General features: G+C 35.2%; 2 protein-coding genes across 2 annotated transcripts in view; one reads left to right on the forward strand and one right to left on the reverse strand.

The window, feature by feature from the left end:
* Positions 1-1,519, forward strand: part of LOC144445625 (orexin receptor type 2-like) — a 75,640-nt gene extending 74,121 nt beyond the window's left edge. Inside the window, exon 6 of the mRNA XM_078135244.1 lies at positions 253-1,519. Within this exon, the coding sequence (XP_077991370.1) occupies positions 253-458 (206 nt within the window). The 3' untranslated portion in view covers positions 459-1,519. The remainder of the gene's footprint in view (positions 1-252) is intronic.
* Positions 1,520-5,692: 4,173 nt separating this feature from the next.
* LOC144445209 (orexin receptor type 2-like) lies at positions 5,693-14,092 on the reverse strand. Its single transcript, XM_078134752.1, has 5 exons — positions 13,658-14,092; positions 12,078-12,305; positions 10,781-11,082; positions 9,635-9,768; positions 5,693-6,631 (listed from the first exon to the last, which is right to left on the reverse strand). The coding sequence occupies exons 1-5, from the start codon at positions 14,090-14,092 to the stop codon at positions 6,426-6,428; spliced, it is 1,305 nt and encodes a 434-aa protein (XP_077990878.1). The 3' UTR covers positions 5,693-6,425.
* Between the last annotated feature and the right edge of the window lie 7,311 nt (positions 14,093-21,403).

The following is a 21,403-nucleotide window of genomic DNA, read 5'->3' on the forward strand; positions in this document are numbered from 1 at the left end:
TATCATAAAATTGAAACGATACTATACTGAGGTGATGGCAAACACGCAATTTTGTAATTCAAAAATGAAACAACATCAATATTAAATCATATTGACTATTTAGTTTGCGCTTTAATTTAGCGTCAATAGACTTTTTTTTTCAAATGTCACTTGGTTGGTATACTTGTCAACTAATAGTATATTACACACATGAATGAATCATTTGAGCGAGGGAGTAATATTAGAATATTCAACTTTCTTTTCTGTGTCTAGCCAAATTCCGGAAGGAATTCAAGGCCGCTTTTACTTGTTGTTTATGCATGGTGCGTAAGAAACGTCGAAGTAGAAGAAAGCGTCATGGAGGATACCACGGATCTGTGGTCAACAGTTCCATGTTATCAACATCAAACACGTACGGAAATAACTATTGCACTGAGCAGATCACCATGTCAACCATGAAGGGTGGTGCGCATGTCTAGTAGGGATGACGTCAGTATACGTTGACCGCAGTTTTGGATTGAAGAACTGTCTTACATTGTTTCTATGATACAGCACACTGTACTTGAATATTTAAAATAAGTATGAGGAAGCTGTTCGCATGACTTGTGTTAATCTTTCAGTATAATGTGAAATATCACGTTTGTTAAGTAGAACTATGTATATCCATTCTTTTCAACTTTCATTTCACAATTGTGTCTAAGGTATTTCTGTACATCTCATATGAGTTTGAAAAAAGTGAGCCTCTGTTACAAGTTATGATTTACTGATCGAGTATTATAAATTATTTCAATTGTTAGTACAATCAGGACTTTCCCGCCAACTTTAAGAAGGTTTTTGGATGTTTCTTGTTTTGCGAAAGTAATCAAGTTAATTTCACACTAAATTCTTAGAAATGAAATTTAGCCTTGGCATTGTCTTAAAACATGGTTAAAGTAGTTATATTTGCGTTATAAAAACTTTAAGAAAGTAATGTCTCCATTTTTCTCTTGGTTGGTTCATAAAGCCGATATCCTCAGATGATGTCCGTTATTTTTCCAGAGAGTCCTTTTACGCGTTATTAAATATTAAGACTATTAGCTGAAGATTTTGAGCAAACTGAGAAAGACGGGGCAAGGAAATCTAGGCCGGGCCTAGTCCAGGGTCATTTAAAATTTGTCTTGCTCAGTGTTAAACTTTAAAAGATGTTTGGAAGCTTAACTTGCAAATCTATGATGTTTTTAATCAGGTTGGTCCATTTGACCTGCTCAATTTTATCATATATTACTTTATTTTGTCGTTGTTTTTAAATCGAATTATAATAGCCCTGGTTTATTGGTACTGGCATATGTAGTCCGATCAAGATTTCAAAGCTAATGTAAACAGCACTTGACATGTGTGTCAAAAGATGTAGTGACAACTTTCTTGTAATTATTATGTACCATAAAATATTTACTGGAATGAACTATAAGGTTTAAAAATATTTGAACATATTTAATGAAAATTATATAGTAGACACACTTTTATTATTATTATTGCTTTTATTATTTGTGTGTGTGTGTGTGTGTGTGTGTGTGTGTGTGTGTGTGTGTGTGTGTGTGTGTGTCAGCTGCCACTTTTGTGTATGGTAGTACTTTCTTGTGGGAATTTTTGTGGCCTTGTTTGAGATATTTAATGTGAAGATATACGAGAATTTTAATGGCATTTGAGAGGCATGACACAAACCCTTTTTGACGTTTGTTTGTGACGAGTATTAAATCAACGTAATGGAGATGAACGTTCCGGTATGATTGCTATCGGTGTAGAAGCTATATTTATTCATTATGTTAGTAATCGAAAGTTGTGGAGTCAATCTTTGTTTCCTGATTGCCTTGGACTGTTAGTGGTTTATGTATTATAACGTAGTTGTTGAATATTCATAATATCAAATAAACAATCTTGACTGATTGAAACGAATCGAGTGTGTTTTCATTGCTGTATTCTCCCTACGTGTGATGTATATTATTATAGGATTGGACGAATGTCTACTCAGTGAGTAGATCACAAAATACAGCACATACCACTAGGCAAACTACAGCACAGACTACATCACATACCACTAGGCAAACTACAGCATAGACTACATCACAGACCACTAGGCAAACTACAGCACAGACTACATCACAGACCACTAGCCAAACGACAGCACACACTACAGCACAGACCAATAGGCAAACTACAGCACACACTACATCACAGACCACTAGCCAAACGACAGCACATACTAAAACACAGGCCACTGACCATTTCAAGTTAGCTTTGTACCGACTCTGATACAAAGAAACCAGTAAGAAACTGCATACTAGTATTCTACACCAAGCTAGCAAGATTACAATTTCTTACTACATTTTCTCTATTATGAAATAAACCTCTTAATCACACTGCAACACGACACAGACACATGGGCGCCAATGTTTTTGACGTCTGATTTCGATGTCTGCATGGTAGCACTTTAATTCATTTCATTTAGACAAAATGTTGCAGGAAACTGTATTCATTCAATCATGCTATCTTAAAGTGTAGAATGTGACTGTTTCTTATTGGTTGTCGGTGGCTGTATCAAACAAAGTCAGTGAACGGCAACTTGAAACGAGTTGTAGTATAATTTAACCCTCACTTTATTAAACTTTGAACTATTTGCAACACGAATAAGATAGATAATGGAGAACATTTGTCACTATTTCAGGAAGGATAGAATAGTACTCTACTTATCCCAGTAACATCGATACAGTGTAGCCGGTATTAGAAATGATAGGGCATAATTACGTGGGATGAAGCCAGATGTAGTGAAATAAACCACCCGTGCACACTATGAATTAATAAAAAGTGCCCTGCAAGTTGAAATTTCATCAATTCATTACTGGATTAAAGTTATAGTGATTTAGTGAATATTAACTCGTCATGCTTGCTAAATGTCTTTTCTATATAAGCTGCCAAACACTAAGTTATACATGGGTTTACTGATAGTCAGAATCAATTTTGATGACTTGCTGTCGAAAGAAAGCTAATTAATTTTCATAGTTTGTGTCAGGCCGCCGAGGTATCACTACTACAAGTCGTCAATCATGATAAGTTGATGTATGAGTCATTCCGAAGTGATATAGCCTGTTTTATATGAATAAACTAAACATAGATGTTGAAGCAAAGTGGACAATTCGTGAAAGGAATGAATTTAAATGTAATTAGTACCGTAAATATAAAACAATGTTTTTAGATCACATCGATACCTTGTAATATATCCAACGGTATACTTAACCCTTCCAGGACTTGGCTCAAGCTATGCACGCCTATGCTATAACACCCTAAAATAAGGTCTCAGCCTTTGAGAATCTAAATATAAGGTAGACTATTTTGGATTCTATGCAATCTGAATACAGTTCGATGTTTAAAATTTACATATCACGGCTTTGTAACTACGTTTGGAACGTTACATATGTTGTACATGTCTATTTAGGTGGGTAAATATAACATGCAATGCGTAATTATGGTGAAACACGTAAAATGGTTTATTATCTTCATAAATAAAGACAGTGTAATTAGTCAATACAGTTCTGTAATATTTCAAAACCTGTATTTGAGAATTAAGGAAAAAGACCCTTTTAAATTGAAGCGACATTTCAATAAACTACACATCGATGAATTAGACACAAGCTTTGTAAAGTTTCAGTGTTTTGTCATGTGTGGGCGCTCTACCCAAGGGTTGTATCAGGTTACAACTTTCATTAGGTGACAGAATAGTAACATCTCTCCTTGGCATGGCGAATCAACCCCCTATGTAACAAATCATGCCAACTTATTTTGCGATACACATTTTGACGCCGAACACGTAGTAACAGCCCCCAAAGCTACATATATATTCATAATTCACTTTGAGTGATAAAAATAACATTGAAAAGTAGGTACACATCAGTGATCACAATATTTGTTGGCAAGGGTGGAACAGTTAACAACGATGCCGTGGATATCTTAACAGTTGAGTGGAGGATAACAACTTAAAATTCAGATTTTATTTGCATTTCATGTATGTGCAAAAGGTGTGACATTGCTATATTAATCTATGAATAGAAAGCGAAATACTATATACAAACAACCATCGATCATATACATGTACATAAACAAAACAATGTGAATACACTAAAATAGACTTCTAACTATTTTTCGGCTCTGGAAAGCCGTATAAACATATCTATACAAATTTCTTACAAATGACTTCATATTTTGACGGTAGCAAACGGTTAAACCTATAATCATTTGGATGTACGAACAATTAGACTCGATCGTGGAATGTAGTTCACCTTTAAATTTTGATATCTAGGACATCCAAGAAGAAAGATGAATTACTCGTCTACCATATTTTGACGGCAGACTTTGCAAACTCTGTCCTCACAATTTAATACGATAATTGTTACTAGGTTTATGTGTTGCTTTCTATATAGCGAAAAGTTGAAATGATGAAAGAGCCATGTTGAACCCATATCGTACATATCAAACACATGATTTAACATTTTCATTAGTTACACCACTATGCTGAACACGCTATTTTGAATATTGTCAGAATAAATTAACTTTATACACATTGTTAGATTTCATATATATAAACTCTGGATAAATCTCAGTATACAATCATTCCTATTCCCGCATAACAGCTAAGCATTTTTTGAAGTGCTTTGGAGAAAATAGAAAAAAAAAACACTTTTCATTTCTTTCGTTTGTGTATCTTTATGTACAGTCATTGAAAACTCATTTAAATGTATAACATGGAACAGATAATATAAACACATTAAAAATGTTACGTATACTAAATTTTAGATAAAGTTATGAATACACTGTGAAGTGATTAAAAGGGTATGTCTCCGTTGTTCTATCTATATACTTCCAGTATTATCGCTAATAATTAATTAGATAGACGAGTACATATTTTGATACCATCTGCCATGTTTTATGGCCTGAAAGGTTCACTTAAAAAAACAGCAAGACAATGCCTTCGCAAAAATCAACGTTCTAACAATACATTGACTTTGAATATTTATCACGATATACTAGATACTTGTTATTGACTTTGAAAAAACAACTATAACATTATTAAAAAGATGGAATATCAAAGATAAAATGTTTTAAATATTTCATAATGTACATACATACATTAAGAAAATGTTCTTGTAAGATGACAAATATATTATACTTTAATGTAAACGGCGTCTCCTTAAAAGCTATGAATCCCGAGTTTTTATTGTAAACTGTTAAACATCCATAAAGGATACTTGTATATGCATGGCTTGCCGAGTCGATTATACTACGATTTTAAAGAAACACTTCGTTTTGGTAACTTATTCTATAAAATCCGTCAGGCGACAGGTTGAATACTATTTAATATTCATTACTTGGCTATGAGGGCACTATTAGACGTATATAACCCCGAGGGCTGTTATATAATCATATTCTTATGCACGTGTTTTTCCCGAGCCAATCAAATCACTGGTAGGGCTTCTCTGTACATCAATAGTGCCCAAGGACATATAAATGCTCTTATTAAGACAAACTACCATCTTGTTCTACCATTTCATCATCGCCAAGAAATTGGAAAAAAGTGGAAATAAGTGTATGGTATGCAGTAACGATGTGATTAGTTAAAACAAAAGTTTGCACACTCTACATTGAAGATATAGTCGAAATGTATCCAGCTGTGTGTAAAGTTAAGTCACGTTGTTAGATTTGACTTTGTAAAATATCTACTTGCTAGGTGAATATGTATCCCTCCCTTCTCACTGTTATATGACAAGATAATTTGCATGAATGATTATGAGATCTGTATAGATAAATACTGGATATTATTTATGCATTACTCTTGTTGAAGGTGTCTGTTTGAAATACAATATTTAGTAAATAACATTAAAGTGATTATATACGAAAGTTACTGCTGTTGTGTAGCAAATACTAAACTGAATGAACATACTAAAATGCTGGTATTTGCTTCACTTTATTATGGATATATAAGATTGACGTTTGTAATTCATATGCGTAGTGTCTACGTCATCATCGTTGCACGGATCGGTAAACCGATTTGTGGGTAAAATTAACCTTTCAATCTTCCGGTAACGGAATTTGGTCGTGATGTTAGACTAATAACTCTCAATTGCTGGCGGTCATGACAATCCGACTGTGTCATTATCAGTCTTGTCGAGTTTAATAATGTCACAAAGCCAACGAATCTCTTAATCCTAAGATAGTATTTTGTCAACTTGATTGGTGAAAGTGATCGGCTCATGAACTTGACGTGTGGGCACTTAGGTTTTTTAGGTAAAATAGCCTGCCAGCATTAACCATGATGATTGGTACACATACATGTGTACGATGGAACCAAGTTAGAAGGGCTCCTTGGGCTCTCCTATTTGCCCTTCAACGTAGATATTAGATCCCAAAACGAAGACAGGCTATACCTGAGAATAATCATTACAAACGGAAGTGTTATTCTTGATTGTAGCTAGGTTAATATTTTCGGTGTACGTCTTCGAATTACTCACTGTGCTGCTGTTCATGATAGAGCTGCGATAGCCACGTCGCCGCCTGCTCTCAAGCCTTTTGTTTTTACAGCAGCAACAACAAGCAAAGGCGGCCTGGAATTCCTTTCTGAATTTTGCTGAAACGAAAGAAAATATGTCAGTATGTACAATTAATAATTGTTTGCACTTCATATCACGAAATAGATGAATGCAGATAAAGGTGTCAACACAAATCCACTACTTCCACTCTCTCTCTCCAACAGCTGAAGTCTAAGCGTGTCAAAAGAGTACAAAACAAACAAACAACAAACAAACAAACAAGCAAATAAACAACAAACAAACGAACGAACAAACAAACAAACAAACAAATAAACACACAAACAAAACAAAGAAAGCAAACAAACACACACACACATGGACAGACAGACTGACTGACTGACTGACTGACTGACTGACTGACTGTAAGAAAGTCAATCATAACTTATGCAATTTCCGTCGTATTCGTAAATATCTGAATCAGAAAGCTTGTGAAACATTGGTCCATTCTCTAGTCAGTTCTCATCTTGATCATGCAAACTCCATATTGTATGGAATGCCACAGTATTTGTTTCACAGATTGCAGCGAGTACAAAATAATGCCGCACGAGTTGTAAAAGGTTTGAGAAGGTATCATGGAATAACACAATCTCTTTTTGAGCTTCACTGGCTGCCTGTCAAGGCAAGCGTTGATTTTAAAGTAATTTTACTAGTTTTTAAGGCTTTGAATGGTAAAGCACCTTTGTATATCAAGGATTCGTTCACACGTACCAACAATCCTCGTTACAATTTACGTAACAACTGTAGTCAAAATCTTGTTGTACCTCGACCATATAATACACTAAATGACAGAGCGCTTACCGTTTGTGGACCAAAGCTATGAAACTCAATTCCTCGAGAACTAAAGCTGATCACTGACGTTGAACGTTTTAAAGGTTAACTTAAAACACATCTGTTTAAACATTATTATAAACTGTATTGATGTATTTCCAAGTGTCTTTTACTAAGTAGTCATTTTAGCCTTTTTGTAATTATTGTAACCAATTTGTTGTTTTTAGCTTTATTATATTGTTTTACCATGCTTTTAAATCTATTGTATGTACAGTGCTTTTGAATACTAATAAATAGAAAAGGCGCTTTAGAAAATAAATAAACTTTAAACAAACAAACAAACAAACAAACAAACAAACAAACAGACAGACAGACAGACAGACAATAAACAAATAAAGGTACAAGCATACGAAGAAAGCGATATACAGTAGACTGTATGTATATGCAAAATAGATATATAAATAATGAATGACCAAATTATTGAGAAAACACTACCACCAATAAATTACTTCATTTGACGAAATGGCACTATTCCGATAAATATAAACAGCCCAGGGCAATGCCAATATAGTGATTCATGATAACAGCAGCGTTTTCTACGACGTAATGTATTGTTACAAATACGCGTCATTTATCCTGGATACTGTAAGTGTATTTTTATGGGCAGTGCGGTTTGTTTCAATTTTTCATTAAATTGTCAAACATGATTACAAAATTTACTAGGACGAAGCTTCCGACTTAGCTGGATACAACATAAACAACAAGGCATCACACATATTATTGTATAGTCTATAGTAGAAGCACTTGCAACATCTTTAAAATTGTTGAACAGTTCCAATGCTGCCATCGTTCATTTCCCTTTAGGTTCTCATTTTTTGCCTATACAGTACGATTCTTTTCATAGTGTTGTCATTTCTAATTATTCCAATGAATACATTATAGTACACTAGGGGGCATTTTGTGGCTATTTGTTTAATGAGCTCATTTTCTAATTTACTTAGATCAGCATACGGACATTTGGTTGAACAACAATATTTTTGTCAGGTATTTACAGGTTTTTAAACACCAAATAGTTGGTTTCCATGTAAATTATCAAAGTGTCCGTGTTTGAAACTCTTTACCCGCACTTATATTAGGCCATAAAATTGCACTTGCGCCACCATACGGCCATATGTGTCAATTGCTTCATGCGGACTTTGACATAAAGGTCCATTTCGGAAACGATAAAAATGTTCATTGGAGACGACAGACCAAAACATATTAGTTTTTTGCATAACAATTTGCATAAGTCTTTGGCAAAATTTGATCGTCTGCTGCACCTTTTGCAGTTACTGCTTTACATGGTATGGCGTATGTACTTGCATAACGTAGACAGTTGAGAAAATCTCTCCAATGACTTTCTCATCTCTTCGTAATGCCCAAGAGACACCATTCCGAGTTCTAGTGTGTATAAACGATGCTAGTAACAACGTTTCATTGTAAGGAAACTAGGTAGTCGTACGCAGTAGAATCTGTACTCATGAAACGACACCAGCGATTTACAACGCATGACAACTCTACTTACTTTACGTAATGAGATTATGAAACATGCTTTGACGGTTCTCCTTCTTTTGACTTGAATAATGCTCTTAATCTGTTCATAAACAGCTAGAAATAAATCGTTAACAGTTTGGACTAGATGGGGTCACCTTTTGACGATATTATCACTTTTATTCTCATGTTATTTATAAAGAGCTTCGTGAAGTAATCCATAGGTATATTGAAGTATTAGATAAAAATGTGGCACTTGAGACATAATAGATTTCAAAAATCATTTTTGACTAAAAATAAACATGCAATCACATAGTTAATACATAGAGAAGCACGATCAATCACCTTTCGCGATTTCATGATCGGAGTAATTTAAATTAATTTGCAAATAGAGCCCCTATTCCGAGGATATCTATAAAGTTTAAGACCCCTGTTCGGCAAATCGATACCAAGACTGCGATATACAAGCAAACAGCTGACGATTGGCTATATAGAAGTTCATAGGTTTTTGTAAACAGAACCCTAGAAAATCTGTAATTTCATGACTTCAGACTTTCGTTAACTAAAGATAAGGGTAGCAGCAAATGGGCTATACTGAAAGAGTCGGAAATGCAGACTATAACAAACATCTCTTTCTCAGCTTTCAAATGTACTCAAGATAAATTGAGTTATCTGTTCAAATAAAAGCCAACGGAGAGCAAAAACCTCTCCTGGAATCGCCTTGGGAACGGAATGTCACTCACCTGAAAGGAAATTATAGATGATCGGGTTGACTGCGCTGTTTGCGAATGCTAGCCAGTGAGCGATCAGAAATGGGGTGTGAATCGACTTCCGTTGAGCACCAGCATCATCCACGTCTTCGAAAACAGGAAACTGCCTACGAATGTATTGTGTATGTTTTAGTACTATTAATCAAGTTCATAGTGTATTTTCTTTACAAGACGGCGAAACAAGCACTCAGGAAATAAAAGCAGTCAGTCTTCCACAATGTACTTGAATCGACCTAATAGATGATTAACTGTATATGTTATAATATAGATAATGTATTTTGCATACGTCAATAGGCCATGTTTACATCTTTGAAATAAAATCGAGATCTTAGTTATATGCAGTTTAATAATTTCCTTGATTCATGTACAGAGGAAACAATTCAGTGCAAAAGCACTGTTCTTCCAATGATCCATGTTGAATGTATGTATGTATGTATGTATGTATGTATGTGTGTGTGTGTGTGTGTGTGTGTGTGTGCGTGCGTGCGTGCGTGCGTGCGTGCGTGCGTGGATGGATGGATGGATGGATGGATGGATGTACGTACGTGTGTGTATGTGTGTGTGTGTATGTATGTATGTATGTATGTATGTATGTATGTATGTATGTATGTATGTATGTATGTATGTATGTATGTATGTGTCTGTGTCTGTGTATGTATGTATGTATGTATGTATGTATGTATGTATGTATGTATGTATGTATTTATGTATTCAAGCTATTGCACGCAGACAAACAGGCAGGCAAGTAGGTTTAGGTAGGTGGGTAGTTGGGCAGTTATGTAAATGTACTAAGACGTTCTTCTTTTCTAGAGACGTTTATAGTGATGAACTGATTTTCATTTGAAAGTCAACACCGCATGCCACAATTAATTATCTATTATTCAACTCATTACACAATATTACATGCGGCTATTAACTATAACGTCAAACGTGACGAGAGTCACAACCCTTAGAGTATCTGTTATTAGGTTGTTAACGTACAACCCATTGCCTTCAAATACGTAATAAAATGACTTCGGTATAACGTGTGGGATTAGAATGTTAATGTCTCTATCAGAAATGCCACAAAACCTGCTAAAATTTGTTTTCTTTAACAGTCTGAATTTAATTTGACCTTACCTCAAAATATTCAACAAGTGAAGAGGCAGATAACACACGGCAAAGATGATGACAACTACAATCAACATCTTGGCAACTTTTCTCCGGGACTTCAGCTGACTGATGGCGGCCTTTGACGCAGACGATTCATTTAATGCGACTTTTGTTTTGTCCTTAGTCTCGCACGATCCAGGGATTGCCGACCATAACTGTTTACATACCAAGATGTATGCTACTGACACCAAGACAAGGGGTATGACGTAAATGACCATCACCAGGGCAACGTGGTAAAATTTCTGTTCGATACTTTCATACCAATCACGCTGAAAAATTGACATTAGAAATAAAGTGACATGATGTACATTTACCTTTTCGATTTTCGGTCTAAATGTACTTGATATTAGACTAGGATATTTGTAATCTATCAATGGTACCGTTGTTGGGTATTGAAAATCGGGAAGCTATTAAAAGATAAAAGTTTAATGGGCATAAAAAGTGTGGATCAGATACTAAAAAACACATAGACACATAAATATCACACATCTGGTGAGAAGTGATTGATTCGGTATTGTTTGTCTACAGACATAGACCTTCTGATAATGATCTCAAAATCCGAAAATCAACATAAAATGACATCTTCAATGCTGATAACATGGGATTTATCACTTAATGGACTGAGTGTAGCGTCAAAATAACTATTATTTGAATTAAATCAATGCAGAAACTGTTGCTATGGTATTTTATAGGGTCGGAAATTGACTTTTTAGTACGTAGAGTAAGGCATCATGGATTTACTTTCGAGCGCTGCAATAGTCAGGCGTTTTGAATATTCGTAGACTGTTGGTAAGGGTAGCCTTGCTTAATTAATTCTATGTTTCTCGTGACCTGAACGACGCCATATTTCTTCAAGCCCTCTATGGTAGGTTAGAAAACAATCATAAGGTCAGTGATCGCCAGATGGCAACTCCACAAGCGTGTATTTGAGCGTTTATTGCTGATATTCGTGAAACTTAATGAAACATGGTTCAAAGTTTCATATTCTGACTTCATTTGGCATTCATGCAGTTCAATTTATGATGAAGGCATCATCAACATATACTCATACACTTACTTTTTTATTCGCGTTGTTCGAATTCAAAGCGGAATGGAATTATTTCAAAGATATGTATGGAAAAGGCAAATTTTTTCTTGATTTTAACTTAGAGTGGGTTTGAATTTTTTGAAGAAAGTAATGGCAAAATTTTAATTCTGTTGTATTTCCAAGGCGCGTAGTATAATGTTCAAAAGTATTAAAAGAAGCACGATGGTCTTTACATACCTCATAGCACCGGGTAAAGTAGATGTATGGTCTCGGGTATTCTGGTGCTTCCGTTCTATAGACTACGGCCTGGGGGATCGGAATCAAGAAAGAAGTTAACCAAATGGAACCAATAACTGTCACAGCACGTTTAGCAGTACTCTTGAACATTAGTGGCTGGCAGATGGCGAAGTAACGGTCTACTGCGATTGCGCAGAGTGTTAGGACAGAAACGCTCATGGATACCACCTGTAAAAATATCAAGTCATCAAAGTTATTCGTCTGTGACTGTGTATTACGAAGCGATACAGTAAACTTTCAAAATGAACCTATATATTGCTTCATATGATATTGCACATCAAATTACAAACAGAAAATTTGCTTGGTGGTAACTGCTCTTTGAAGGTTTTTATTTGCAATGAAAGAATTATTAACTATTTAATTCTAACAATTATATATACTATAGTCTTAGCTTCACTCTAAAGTAAAAGTTAGTTGATGGAAATTATTTTTGACTGAGTTTGGTTGGTTGGAACTGCTCTTTGGAGGTTTTAGATTTGCAATGAAAGGATTTTTCACCACGTAATTTATAATATCGAAATCGTTTCAAAATTGCAACATAGGATATTTCTGAAGGCAATCATTATAAAAAATGTACTTTGTGTAAAAATTAAGTAGGAATCATTCTCCATCTATATTATATCTTTTAATTCGAGTAAAGTTAATATATTTTGAAAAGGTATAGACACGAACTGACAGAAAAAATGCATTATCGTCACTGATCATGAATATTTTTTAATGATTATTATAATTGAATCAGAGTGTTATCGAGATATATCAAGTAATTTCTTAGCAATTAATTTATATTCAATTGCGGGCATCAATTTTTTATTCTTTACGGGGCTAATTAATTTGCTTGGTGTAAGTGGAGAAAGAAGTGCCTTGAATTTCAAGCCAGGATAGGGGTTCATAGCACAAACATAGAGTATTGGCCTTCCGGTTTATGTGCTTTTCAAATACATATACATGTAAACAGATTGAAGGACAGTATCTTCAATTAGTGACGTCAGAAAGTACTAATAAATATTCAAATTAAGAAACAGGTCAGCAAGCCTCCAAACGAACTAATGAATCGTCACCATATTCGTATATATTCAAAGTTAAGAACATGTGTTTTTATTATTTTAGGGTCTAATGGAAATCTTTCTGGACAATTATGTTATAAACTTCATAGATATTTTAAGAATTAGGTATACATTGTAAGTTCGCATTCCCAAAAATAAATTGCATGCATTTTTTAGGGCTGTGACTGCACAATAGGATTACAAAGAAAATTGATGGTTGACTGATAGAAGTAGGAAGTACGCACTTCCTCACTTATGATTGAAGCCCAAAGGAAAACACGCAAATCGTATTTAATACTTTGACATGACGACGGGACTCGTGACGACTACAGCAATGAAGTTATATTATACCATAAATGATAATTCATGCGAAAAATGAAAGAATGAAGGCTTTTGTGCGGATTGTACAAAGTAACCTGCTACAAAGTGTAATATAATAGAATGATAAGCTAGAAGATATACATGTGTAAACCTCACCTGAAAATAGGGTATGAGTTTACAAGCCAAATCACCAAAGAACCACGTCTCCGATGTCTCCAGGACAACCGTCACTGGTAGACAAATGAGTGAAACGAGTACATCGGCAATGGATAAGTTCAGGATGTAATAATTTGTCACAGTTCGCATTTGTGGATTCTTGAGAACGGCATAACACACGAGAAGGTTACCGAATAGCGCGAAAGTGAAAACAACGAAATATGAGGCGATGAGAACCCATTCGTGTGGCATCGGGAATGCCCAGTTCTGCAGTTTTCGTAGATACGTAGTGTCAAAGTAGTTATCCCAGTCATAGTATTCATATGTATCCGTAACGTTGTCTGCACATGACGTATTCCACGGAGCTGACATTTCGGAGGAATCGTTCAGCATCGATGAATTCCATTGCAAATTACCACATGGTACAATCGCCATATTTAGAACCAAACTGTACACTTGTACCACAACGGCTTCTTTATCACATATATGATCTCTCACAGAAATCGGAGTGACTGCAATGCAATATCCTGGTTTATGACTGCAAATAATACCATACTTTCAGTCTGTAGATAAAAGACTCCAAGCTTATCGTCTCGTCTACAGAAAAGATTAAAAAAAAGAATAATACAATCAATGAATTTCAATTGCATCAAGATTTCTTCAAATAACGCGATAAAATTGGCTCATCAAAGTCCCGACATCTACCAAATCAACTAAAGCACTGATTGTTTTTAGATTAGCCAAAACATAACGCAGACCGGCTCGAGTGTAATTTGCACACTGTGTACTCCCGAAATAGTATACTATACTAGTAGTTAACACCTTAAAATGTATCTGCGTCATGATATAAAAAGACACAGATAATCAGAGGATAATAGAACTGTCATATTATCTCTCTCTCTCTCTCTCTCTCTCTCTCTCTCTCTCTCTCTCTCTCTCTCTCCCTCCCTCCCTCCCCCTCTCTCCCCTCCCTCGCTCCCCCCTCCCTCCCTGTTATTGTGTAATTCTTATATAAGCTTTGAATTAAAAAAAAGAAAAGAAATATCACGTAATTGCAAACTCTCGCGTGAGTGCATATCAATAGATGAAGAATTTGCATGATTATCGTTCGGAAATTCACAACCTGTATGTGACTCGACTAATACAGGCAGTTGCAAAAACAGTCGTCATGTCAGGATTTTTTCAAACAACGCTGTACGCGATAACGTGAGATATAGCATCGCAGTCACGCAAGATTTACTTTTTATTCAATATCTAAGTTTTGAACTTGTAGAATTCAAATGTACGCGACAATTGTTGTGCCGAATGGATCCGAATATATCCGAATACATCCGAGTAAGTATGACCCAACTAAATCGATGAATTTAAGACTTGCAGAATGGTGAAATAACTGTGCGCCACATGTATCATAGGAGACAGACGGGTATGCACTGTTCATTATACGGTATTTATCACACGTTTTCCCGCCTTAAAGTTTATCAGAATGTCACGGCCTGGATGACAGTTCGGGCGTACGTATAAATACTGCTTGACTAGTAATGTACTGGCTAACAAAATCCTGTCCATCAAGCAAACATTCATTTGTCAAGCGATCGACGTTAATTAGTTGCAAATCAGTTCACTTGTAGGTGTCTACTTCTTGCTGAGTAAATAGTGTATTACATGTAGTACAAATGTCAACCCCCACGAAGGGCAATTATTCCAATATTAGCTTGATGCTGCTACTCAAAGACACACAGACAATGATAAGCTAACATTTCCATTTTACAAGCGTGAGTCCACAATTAACTGTTAAACCAACATTTGTTATGTATAATAAGTTCAGATGTCAATTCAGACTGTATGAAATTGACAGCGTTGCAACGGCACCATTACGCCACTTCATTTGTTGAGGCTAGGGTTTCCAACGGTTTGAACGAGATTAAGTGAAACATTATGCCGACTGTGTAAGCGTGGTTGTGTGTGCGCCTGAAAGCATTGCGTGACAGCAAATAAGAAAATCCAATCTCCTTTGAAGGCCAAGACTCCAAAAATCATCCGTATAAATGACTTTTCTATACTCACATACTGTTTTGCACCGACGGTTATATAGTTTCTTATTAAGAGAAAGATTACCGTATAAACCAAGTTAATAGCCCTGGCGATTCATTTACTTTCTATGTAACACAGTCATTCCGATCTAAATACACTTGATATTGCATTTCGATTGGGAACACCAACTGAGAAAAAAAACTATAAACTGCGATTCTATTAATAGTAAAACGTCTAAATGACAGGAACACACTCATCTTATGTATGCATTGTATGACATACATGATACGTAATAAAGACGCAAGAACACCAAATGTGAAACAACAAAACATTCAAACTTTTCTCATAAACTTTAACATAGATATAGATAGCTAGTATGTCATAAACGTGCCAGAACGTATGGCGTTACCTTACTACCAAACCATAAAGACTATAGACTTTAAATCAGGCAGCATGGTGTTTGTTGTTACATCTCTCACGTTTATTGTTACAAATTACACAAACAAAATACCAGACACTGATAGCGCCAAAAATGCATATTAAATGATACATTTTGTCTGACTGTGAACACAAATAAACAGCTTTGTGTTTTGAATCTTCATTATATTACTTCACCGGATAGTGTTGTTGATTTGTCTTCACACAGTGAGATAAAATGTATCAGTTTATATGCTTGCGCGCTATCAGTGTGCATATTTTGTTTTAAGTAATTTGTAACAAAAAACGTTGTCAGTGATATAAAAGACATTGTGTTTGATGGAGTCACTACCAAAACCAGAGTGACTATAGCGTTTCATTCAGGCAGCAGAGTATGACTGTATAAGCTGTACCCAATAGTATGAATTTTGAAAAAAAGTTGAATATACATTATATTGTGAGATACAATAATACACCAAGTAGTAACATAGCTATTTCGTCTTCTTACCTTTGAAACAAACCCATTATTTTTCCAATTTATGATAATTGCATCAAAGTATTATTTTGTAAAGAATTATTTCAATAAACTCCTCCTTCATGGACAAAAGGAGAACGAATATTTCTTAATAAAGCACTCGTGTTTTTTGAATAATCGGAAACGGGGCAATAGAGTGGTATACGCATTTGTAATAGCTAATATAGATATTAAAAACGGATACTTGATTACGTCTCGGTGGAAATGCATGCACACCGTTTTATGCGAATCTTAACTACAGTTACCCATCGCTTACTGTCTTCTCAAAACCCGGGGGATCATCAAAGAGGCAAACACTTAAGGCATAAAAATTCACGGCGCCGCACATCCTGCGCTTGACCGACTTAAAATATAACTTCCGACTTGTCAAATGCATTGTTTGAAGCGGAATAAGTAAAATCCTCAGGTCTCGCTTGAGCCCAATGACAGTCACACATTAATGGTTTTTATAAAGCGACAATTTAAAGTGCATCTAAGTAGAAAGAAGTTGCCCGAAGGCGTCGTCAAGACTCGTGTTTCACTTGAATGGTTACGAAAAACTTCTCGAGACGATAGATCCCAAAGATTTTAATTTGCAAGTCTAACTAACTCTCTCAGAATTCTATTATTCAAAAGTATTTGCGCATTGATAGACAATGAATTCGACGACAGGTAGATTCACTGTGAGGTATTAAGTCATTCAATACCTGTACAGTTTAGTATCTTCCTTCTGGAAATTTGCAAATGTCATCAATTTCGAATTAATTTGTTAATATCCGTCCTCTTTATTCGAACCACTTTCCAGAACTTCAAAGTGAGGGCTTTTCCGTAATGGAGTTAAATGGAGCTATTATTAGGTGAACATCACACTGTCCCTTGCAGTAAATATTCGTAAATGATAGATTCTGACAGCAGGGCTGAAATAAAAGGAGAATTATTTCAATGTGATATTCCCATTAGTGTTGGCATATTTTCGAAAACACACAATACTATATAAAAAAGTGAAGTTTGTAAATTTGTCTAAAGTGTAGCATCCAACAAACATTTTTTAACTTTAACGATTTTGAAGTAGATTGAGCCATAGAAATTGCAGCAGATTGTGTCGTTCATATGACTTTCATACCGTGATCAGATTGTACGGACGAAAATCATCACTGAATTGCAAAGAGGTCGGCTAATTGCTCGTAATTTAACTATAATAATGTAATCTGATGATTAAAAACTAGGTTAAACATTTCACTACCCTGGCGGATAGTTTACAAAGCGGTGTTGAGGTCACATGTGTTATATCGTTTTTAATGGATTCACCTATCGATTGGATGTGTCCAGTGTTAATATGATATAGAATTGGACTTCTCATACATGTTCAAATACACATTAGCTGTATTCCAGTACAGACGAGCCGCTCCTTTTTATATGACTACAGGTATAGACGTTGTTATTCATTTCTGTTTTATAGATGTCAATACCATGTGTACAAAAGGTGCAATCGATATCTATATAGGCATATAGCATCAGGTTAGTACGTTAAAATGGTAATTTTCCGCACATTTGAAATGTTTAGTGGTCGTCGAATGATGGTTTATTTGCTGTTTTACTCAAGTAACACGATGATTTTTATGTACACAACTCCAGACTAACATTAACGGAGGCACCATACATACACACAACCGGGTTATGTACCTAATAACTCTGGCACTTAAAGCATTGATAATCTCTGAGTGTTTTAAAAACAGGTTTTCCTGAAATGGCATCAATCGTTTCCTTTCCTGGCAAACATCTTGTCTGCCTCGACATCAACAATATATTTTTGAAATTTATTTTTGTTTATTTTGAGGCTGAAGTTAGCAATGTTTTTTTTTAAATAAAAAAATAGCCACGTCCCATGAGCGAAACGCCAAAGCAACCTTGTTTCTATATTTTTGCCCATATTTATTGAAATAAACAGTAGGATTGGAAATCTTCGCTTAACATGCGTTAGATGTTAACAACAAATATTTATTACTACTGCTGCGAAAAAAGTCAGAAGTACTGTGTCTTCAAAGCAAGTTTTCAAGAAACAGGGCGAGTCCACCTAGAAAGTATTTGAATAAAAATCACCACAAATCTAATTGAATACAAGAATTGGAATTTTTCCAGATGACTATATTTATATTTGACAACGGGAATTACGACGAATTACTCTAACGGGAAGCATAGGACATACTGTGTCATCGGCTCTGTCACCCATGTTCTTGTTGACGGAAACCCAATGATTTGTCGAATTGATGTCGACGTTCTTTTAGAAATGAAAGGTCATTTACTCTTTTGATGGAAACATGTTTTTAGACGTAATGCTTTCAACCAAACACATTTGTCTGTTTCAGATATATATTGATGGCTTTTTTTTTACGAAAGTAAGTGCACAATTCATATAAAGTGTCTGAAAATAATGAATGTAGCGGACAAAAAGTGCTTTAATTTCCTCTCGTATTGAATTAAGAAGGATTCAATAGCGTTATGCGTTTCTAAGAGAGAACTAGCAACATACAACATCAAAAGCCGGAAATATAGAAAGGGTTGCCCCACTTTTTCGCATTCAGACAGTTCTTTATACTTGAGCAATTTAACACTTTACATCTTCACTTTACCTTTCCAAGATTAAAGGTGTTGATTGTGGGAGACTCGTCACGCAAAACAATCTCATTGGCATGCATACTTCGCGACCTTATACAATAGCATCGTTATCGCCTGTTCAGAGCAGCATATATTCAGAAACTACTTCAATGGATTCTGGAATAAAAGCTTTTGCGTCTACATTCAAGAAATATTTTCAGAACATAGAAAGTTGATCTCGGTGTTTTTGTTTGTCTGTCTGTCTGTCTGTCTGTCTGTCTGTCTGTCTGTCTGTCTGTGACACATGCAATGTAGATGGAAGGATGGTTTGATTGACAAATTGGGGGATGTACAAAAAATTGTGGATTTGCGTTGTGCACTTTATAACGTATAATTTACCGTTCAACTTTTATATGTTATTTTTTCAGTATTCGAAGTGTCGTGTGATTGGCCAAGCTAATAAAACCAAACCGTGCATATGTACAATTTAGAAAATTCAGTAGGAAAGCTATCAAATGATGACAAGAAAGTTTGTTAAAGTACCGGGATAAACTTTTTCCCATTGCTGTGAAATTGACAACACCACCTTAATGGATAAACAGTTGAAACTGGGACAGTGCAATGACCAAGTAGCTTGTCCTCATATCGGCTCTTCAGAGTTTAAAGTAAATCTGTAAGTCAACAACTGGATTTGATTTATAAAATCCACAGCATGTTGGAAATAAAGAGACTAATTTTATGACCACTTTGCAGAATAGTTGAGGTTCACAAACAAATCTCAATTTCCCCCAGTGGCATTACATGCACACATAAAGAGGCTATAAAACTGTTCTTATCAAACCATTGTATGTAAAACCTTTTTCTGCTGTTCCAACATGCTGAGTAAATTTAATTAATCCAAATCATTTGTTTGCTTTCCGTGCCGTTTTAATATCTTCTGTTAGTCCAGGGTCTGATGTCGGCAGTTGTACATGTTGTTATGTTTTCCTAGTATTCACCTTGTACGATAATTACCTTCGGTGAAATGGTGTATTTTAATATAGGCTCAAGGCTAGCTCGGTAGTTGTTGATGAGTTCGTCGATATGACGCCCTGTCAGTTTGTATTGCAGTACTTCTAATTCTAATAACCACTTATAGTGGGAGTCATTGTGGTCAAATTGTTAGAGTGGCCGGCTTGGAATCTGCAAGTTACTGGTGCGAACCTTACCGCGGCCGTTTGTTTTTGAATGGCTAAAATCCCTGGGTGACATTTAAACCACGATTGTTCCTAAAGCCAGCTGTGTAATTTGTGGGATCTGGACACTGTCTAATGTGAAGATTTAATCATATCTACTAACATATGCTGCAATGGATTGTTGTGAGCCATCCTATCTTTCTATCAAATGAATGCTATCTCATTTTGAACTGTGTTTTCATTGTTTAATGCGTGAGCAACTCAATGAAAAAATGTTTATAAGAAACATTGACTTTCATGTCTTATCCGGGACGAAACATTCGTACCTAAACTAATATAATACACGCATTGGAAATATATACATTAAACCATTGCTTTTAATACCTTCAGCAATTCTCTCTTTTTTCAAACATGGTCAACGTCCTCAGTTCTGAAATATAGCTCTTTGGATTTAAACTGAATGAAATCCGTAATGGCAAAGACTTTAGATATTCGTTCCTAACCACAATGATTGTTGGAATGCAACAGAACATATGCGATGAGTTATGTTTGAAGTATGTACCCAATTATATTGAATTTGAAGTATGCATTTTGAAGATTAATGAAAATCATCAATTATGTGCAAATGAGTCAATAAAACTAAAAGCTAGATTACCAAACTTTATATGGTGCATACACCTTGTTGCCATTAATATACACACCAAACTATATTACATTTTAAGGGGTAATTCTTAAGATATAGCCTAATTACTGAGAATCAATAATACTTGAAGAGTGCAAGATATAACCTTATTACCTAAAACCATTAATTATGTAAATAGATCATTACTATTCATGGAATGTTTACCAAAACCTAATCGGTTCTTGCCATTACACTACAAAACACGTGTACAAATGTCATTTGAATTGAGCCATCCCTTTTTGAGAAAATGGTGATATAGACAGACAGGCAGACAGACACACAGACATACATACATACATACATACATACATACATACATACATACATACATA

This window comes from Glandiceps talaboti, chromosome 14 (assembly GCF_964340395.1).
Source record: "Glandiceps talaboti chromosome 14, keGlaTala1.1, whole genome shotgun sequence".
NCBI classification, from domain to species: Eukaryota; Metazoa; Hemichordata; class Enteropneusta; family Spengelidae; genus Glandiceps; species Glandiceps talaboti.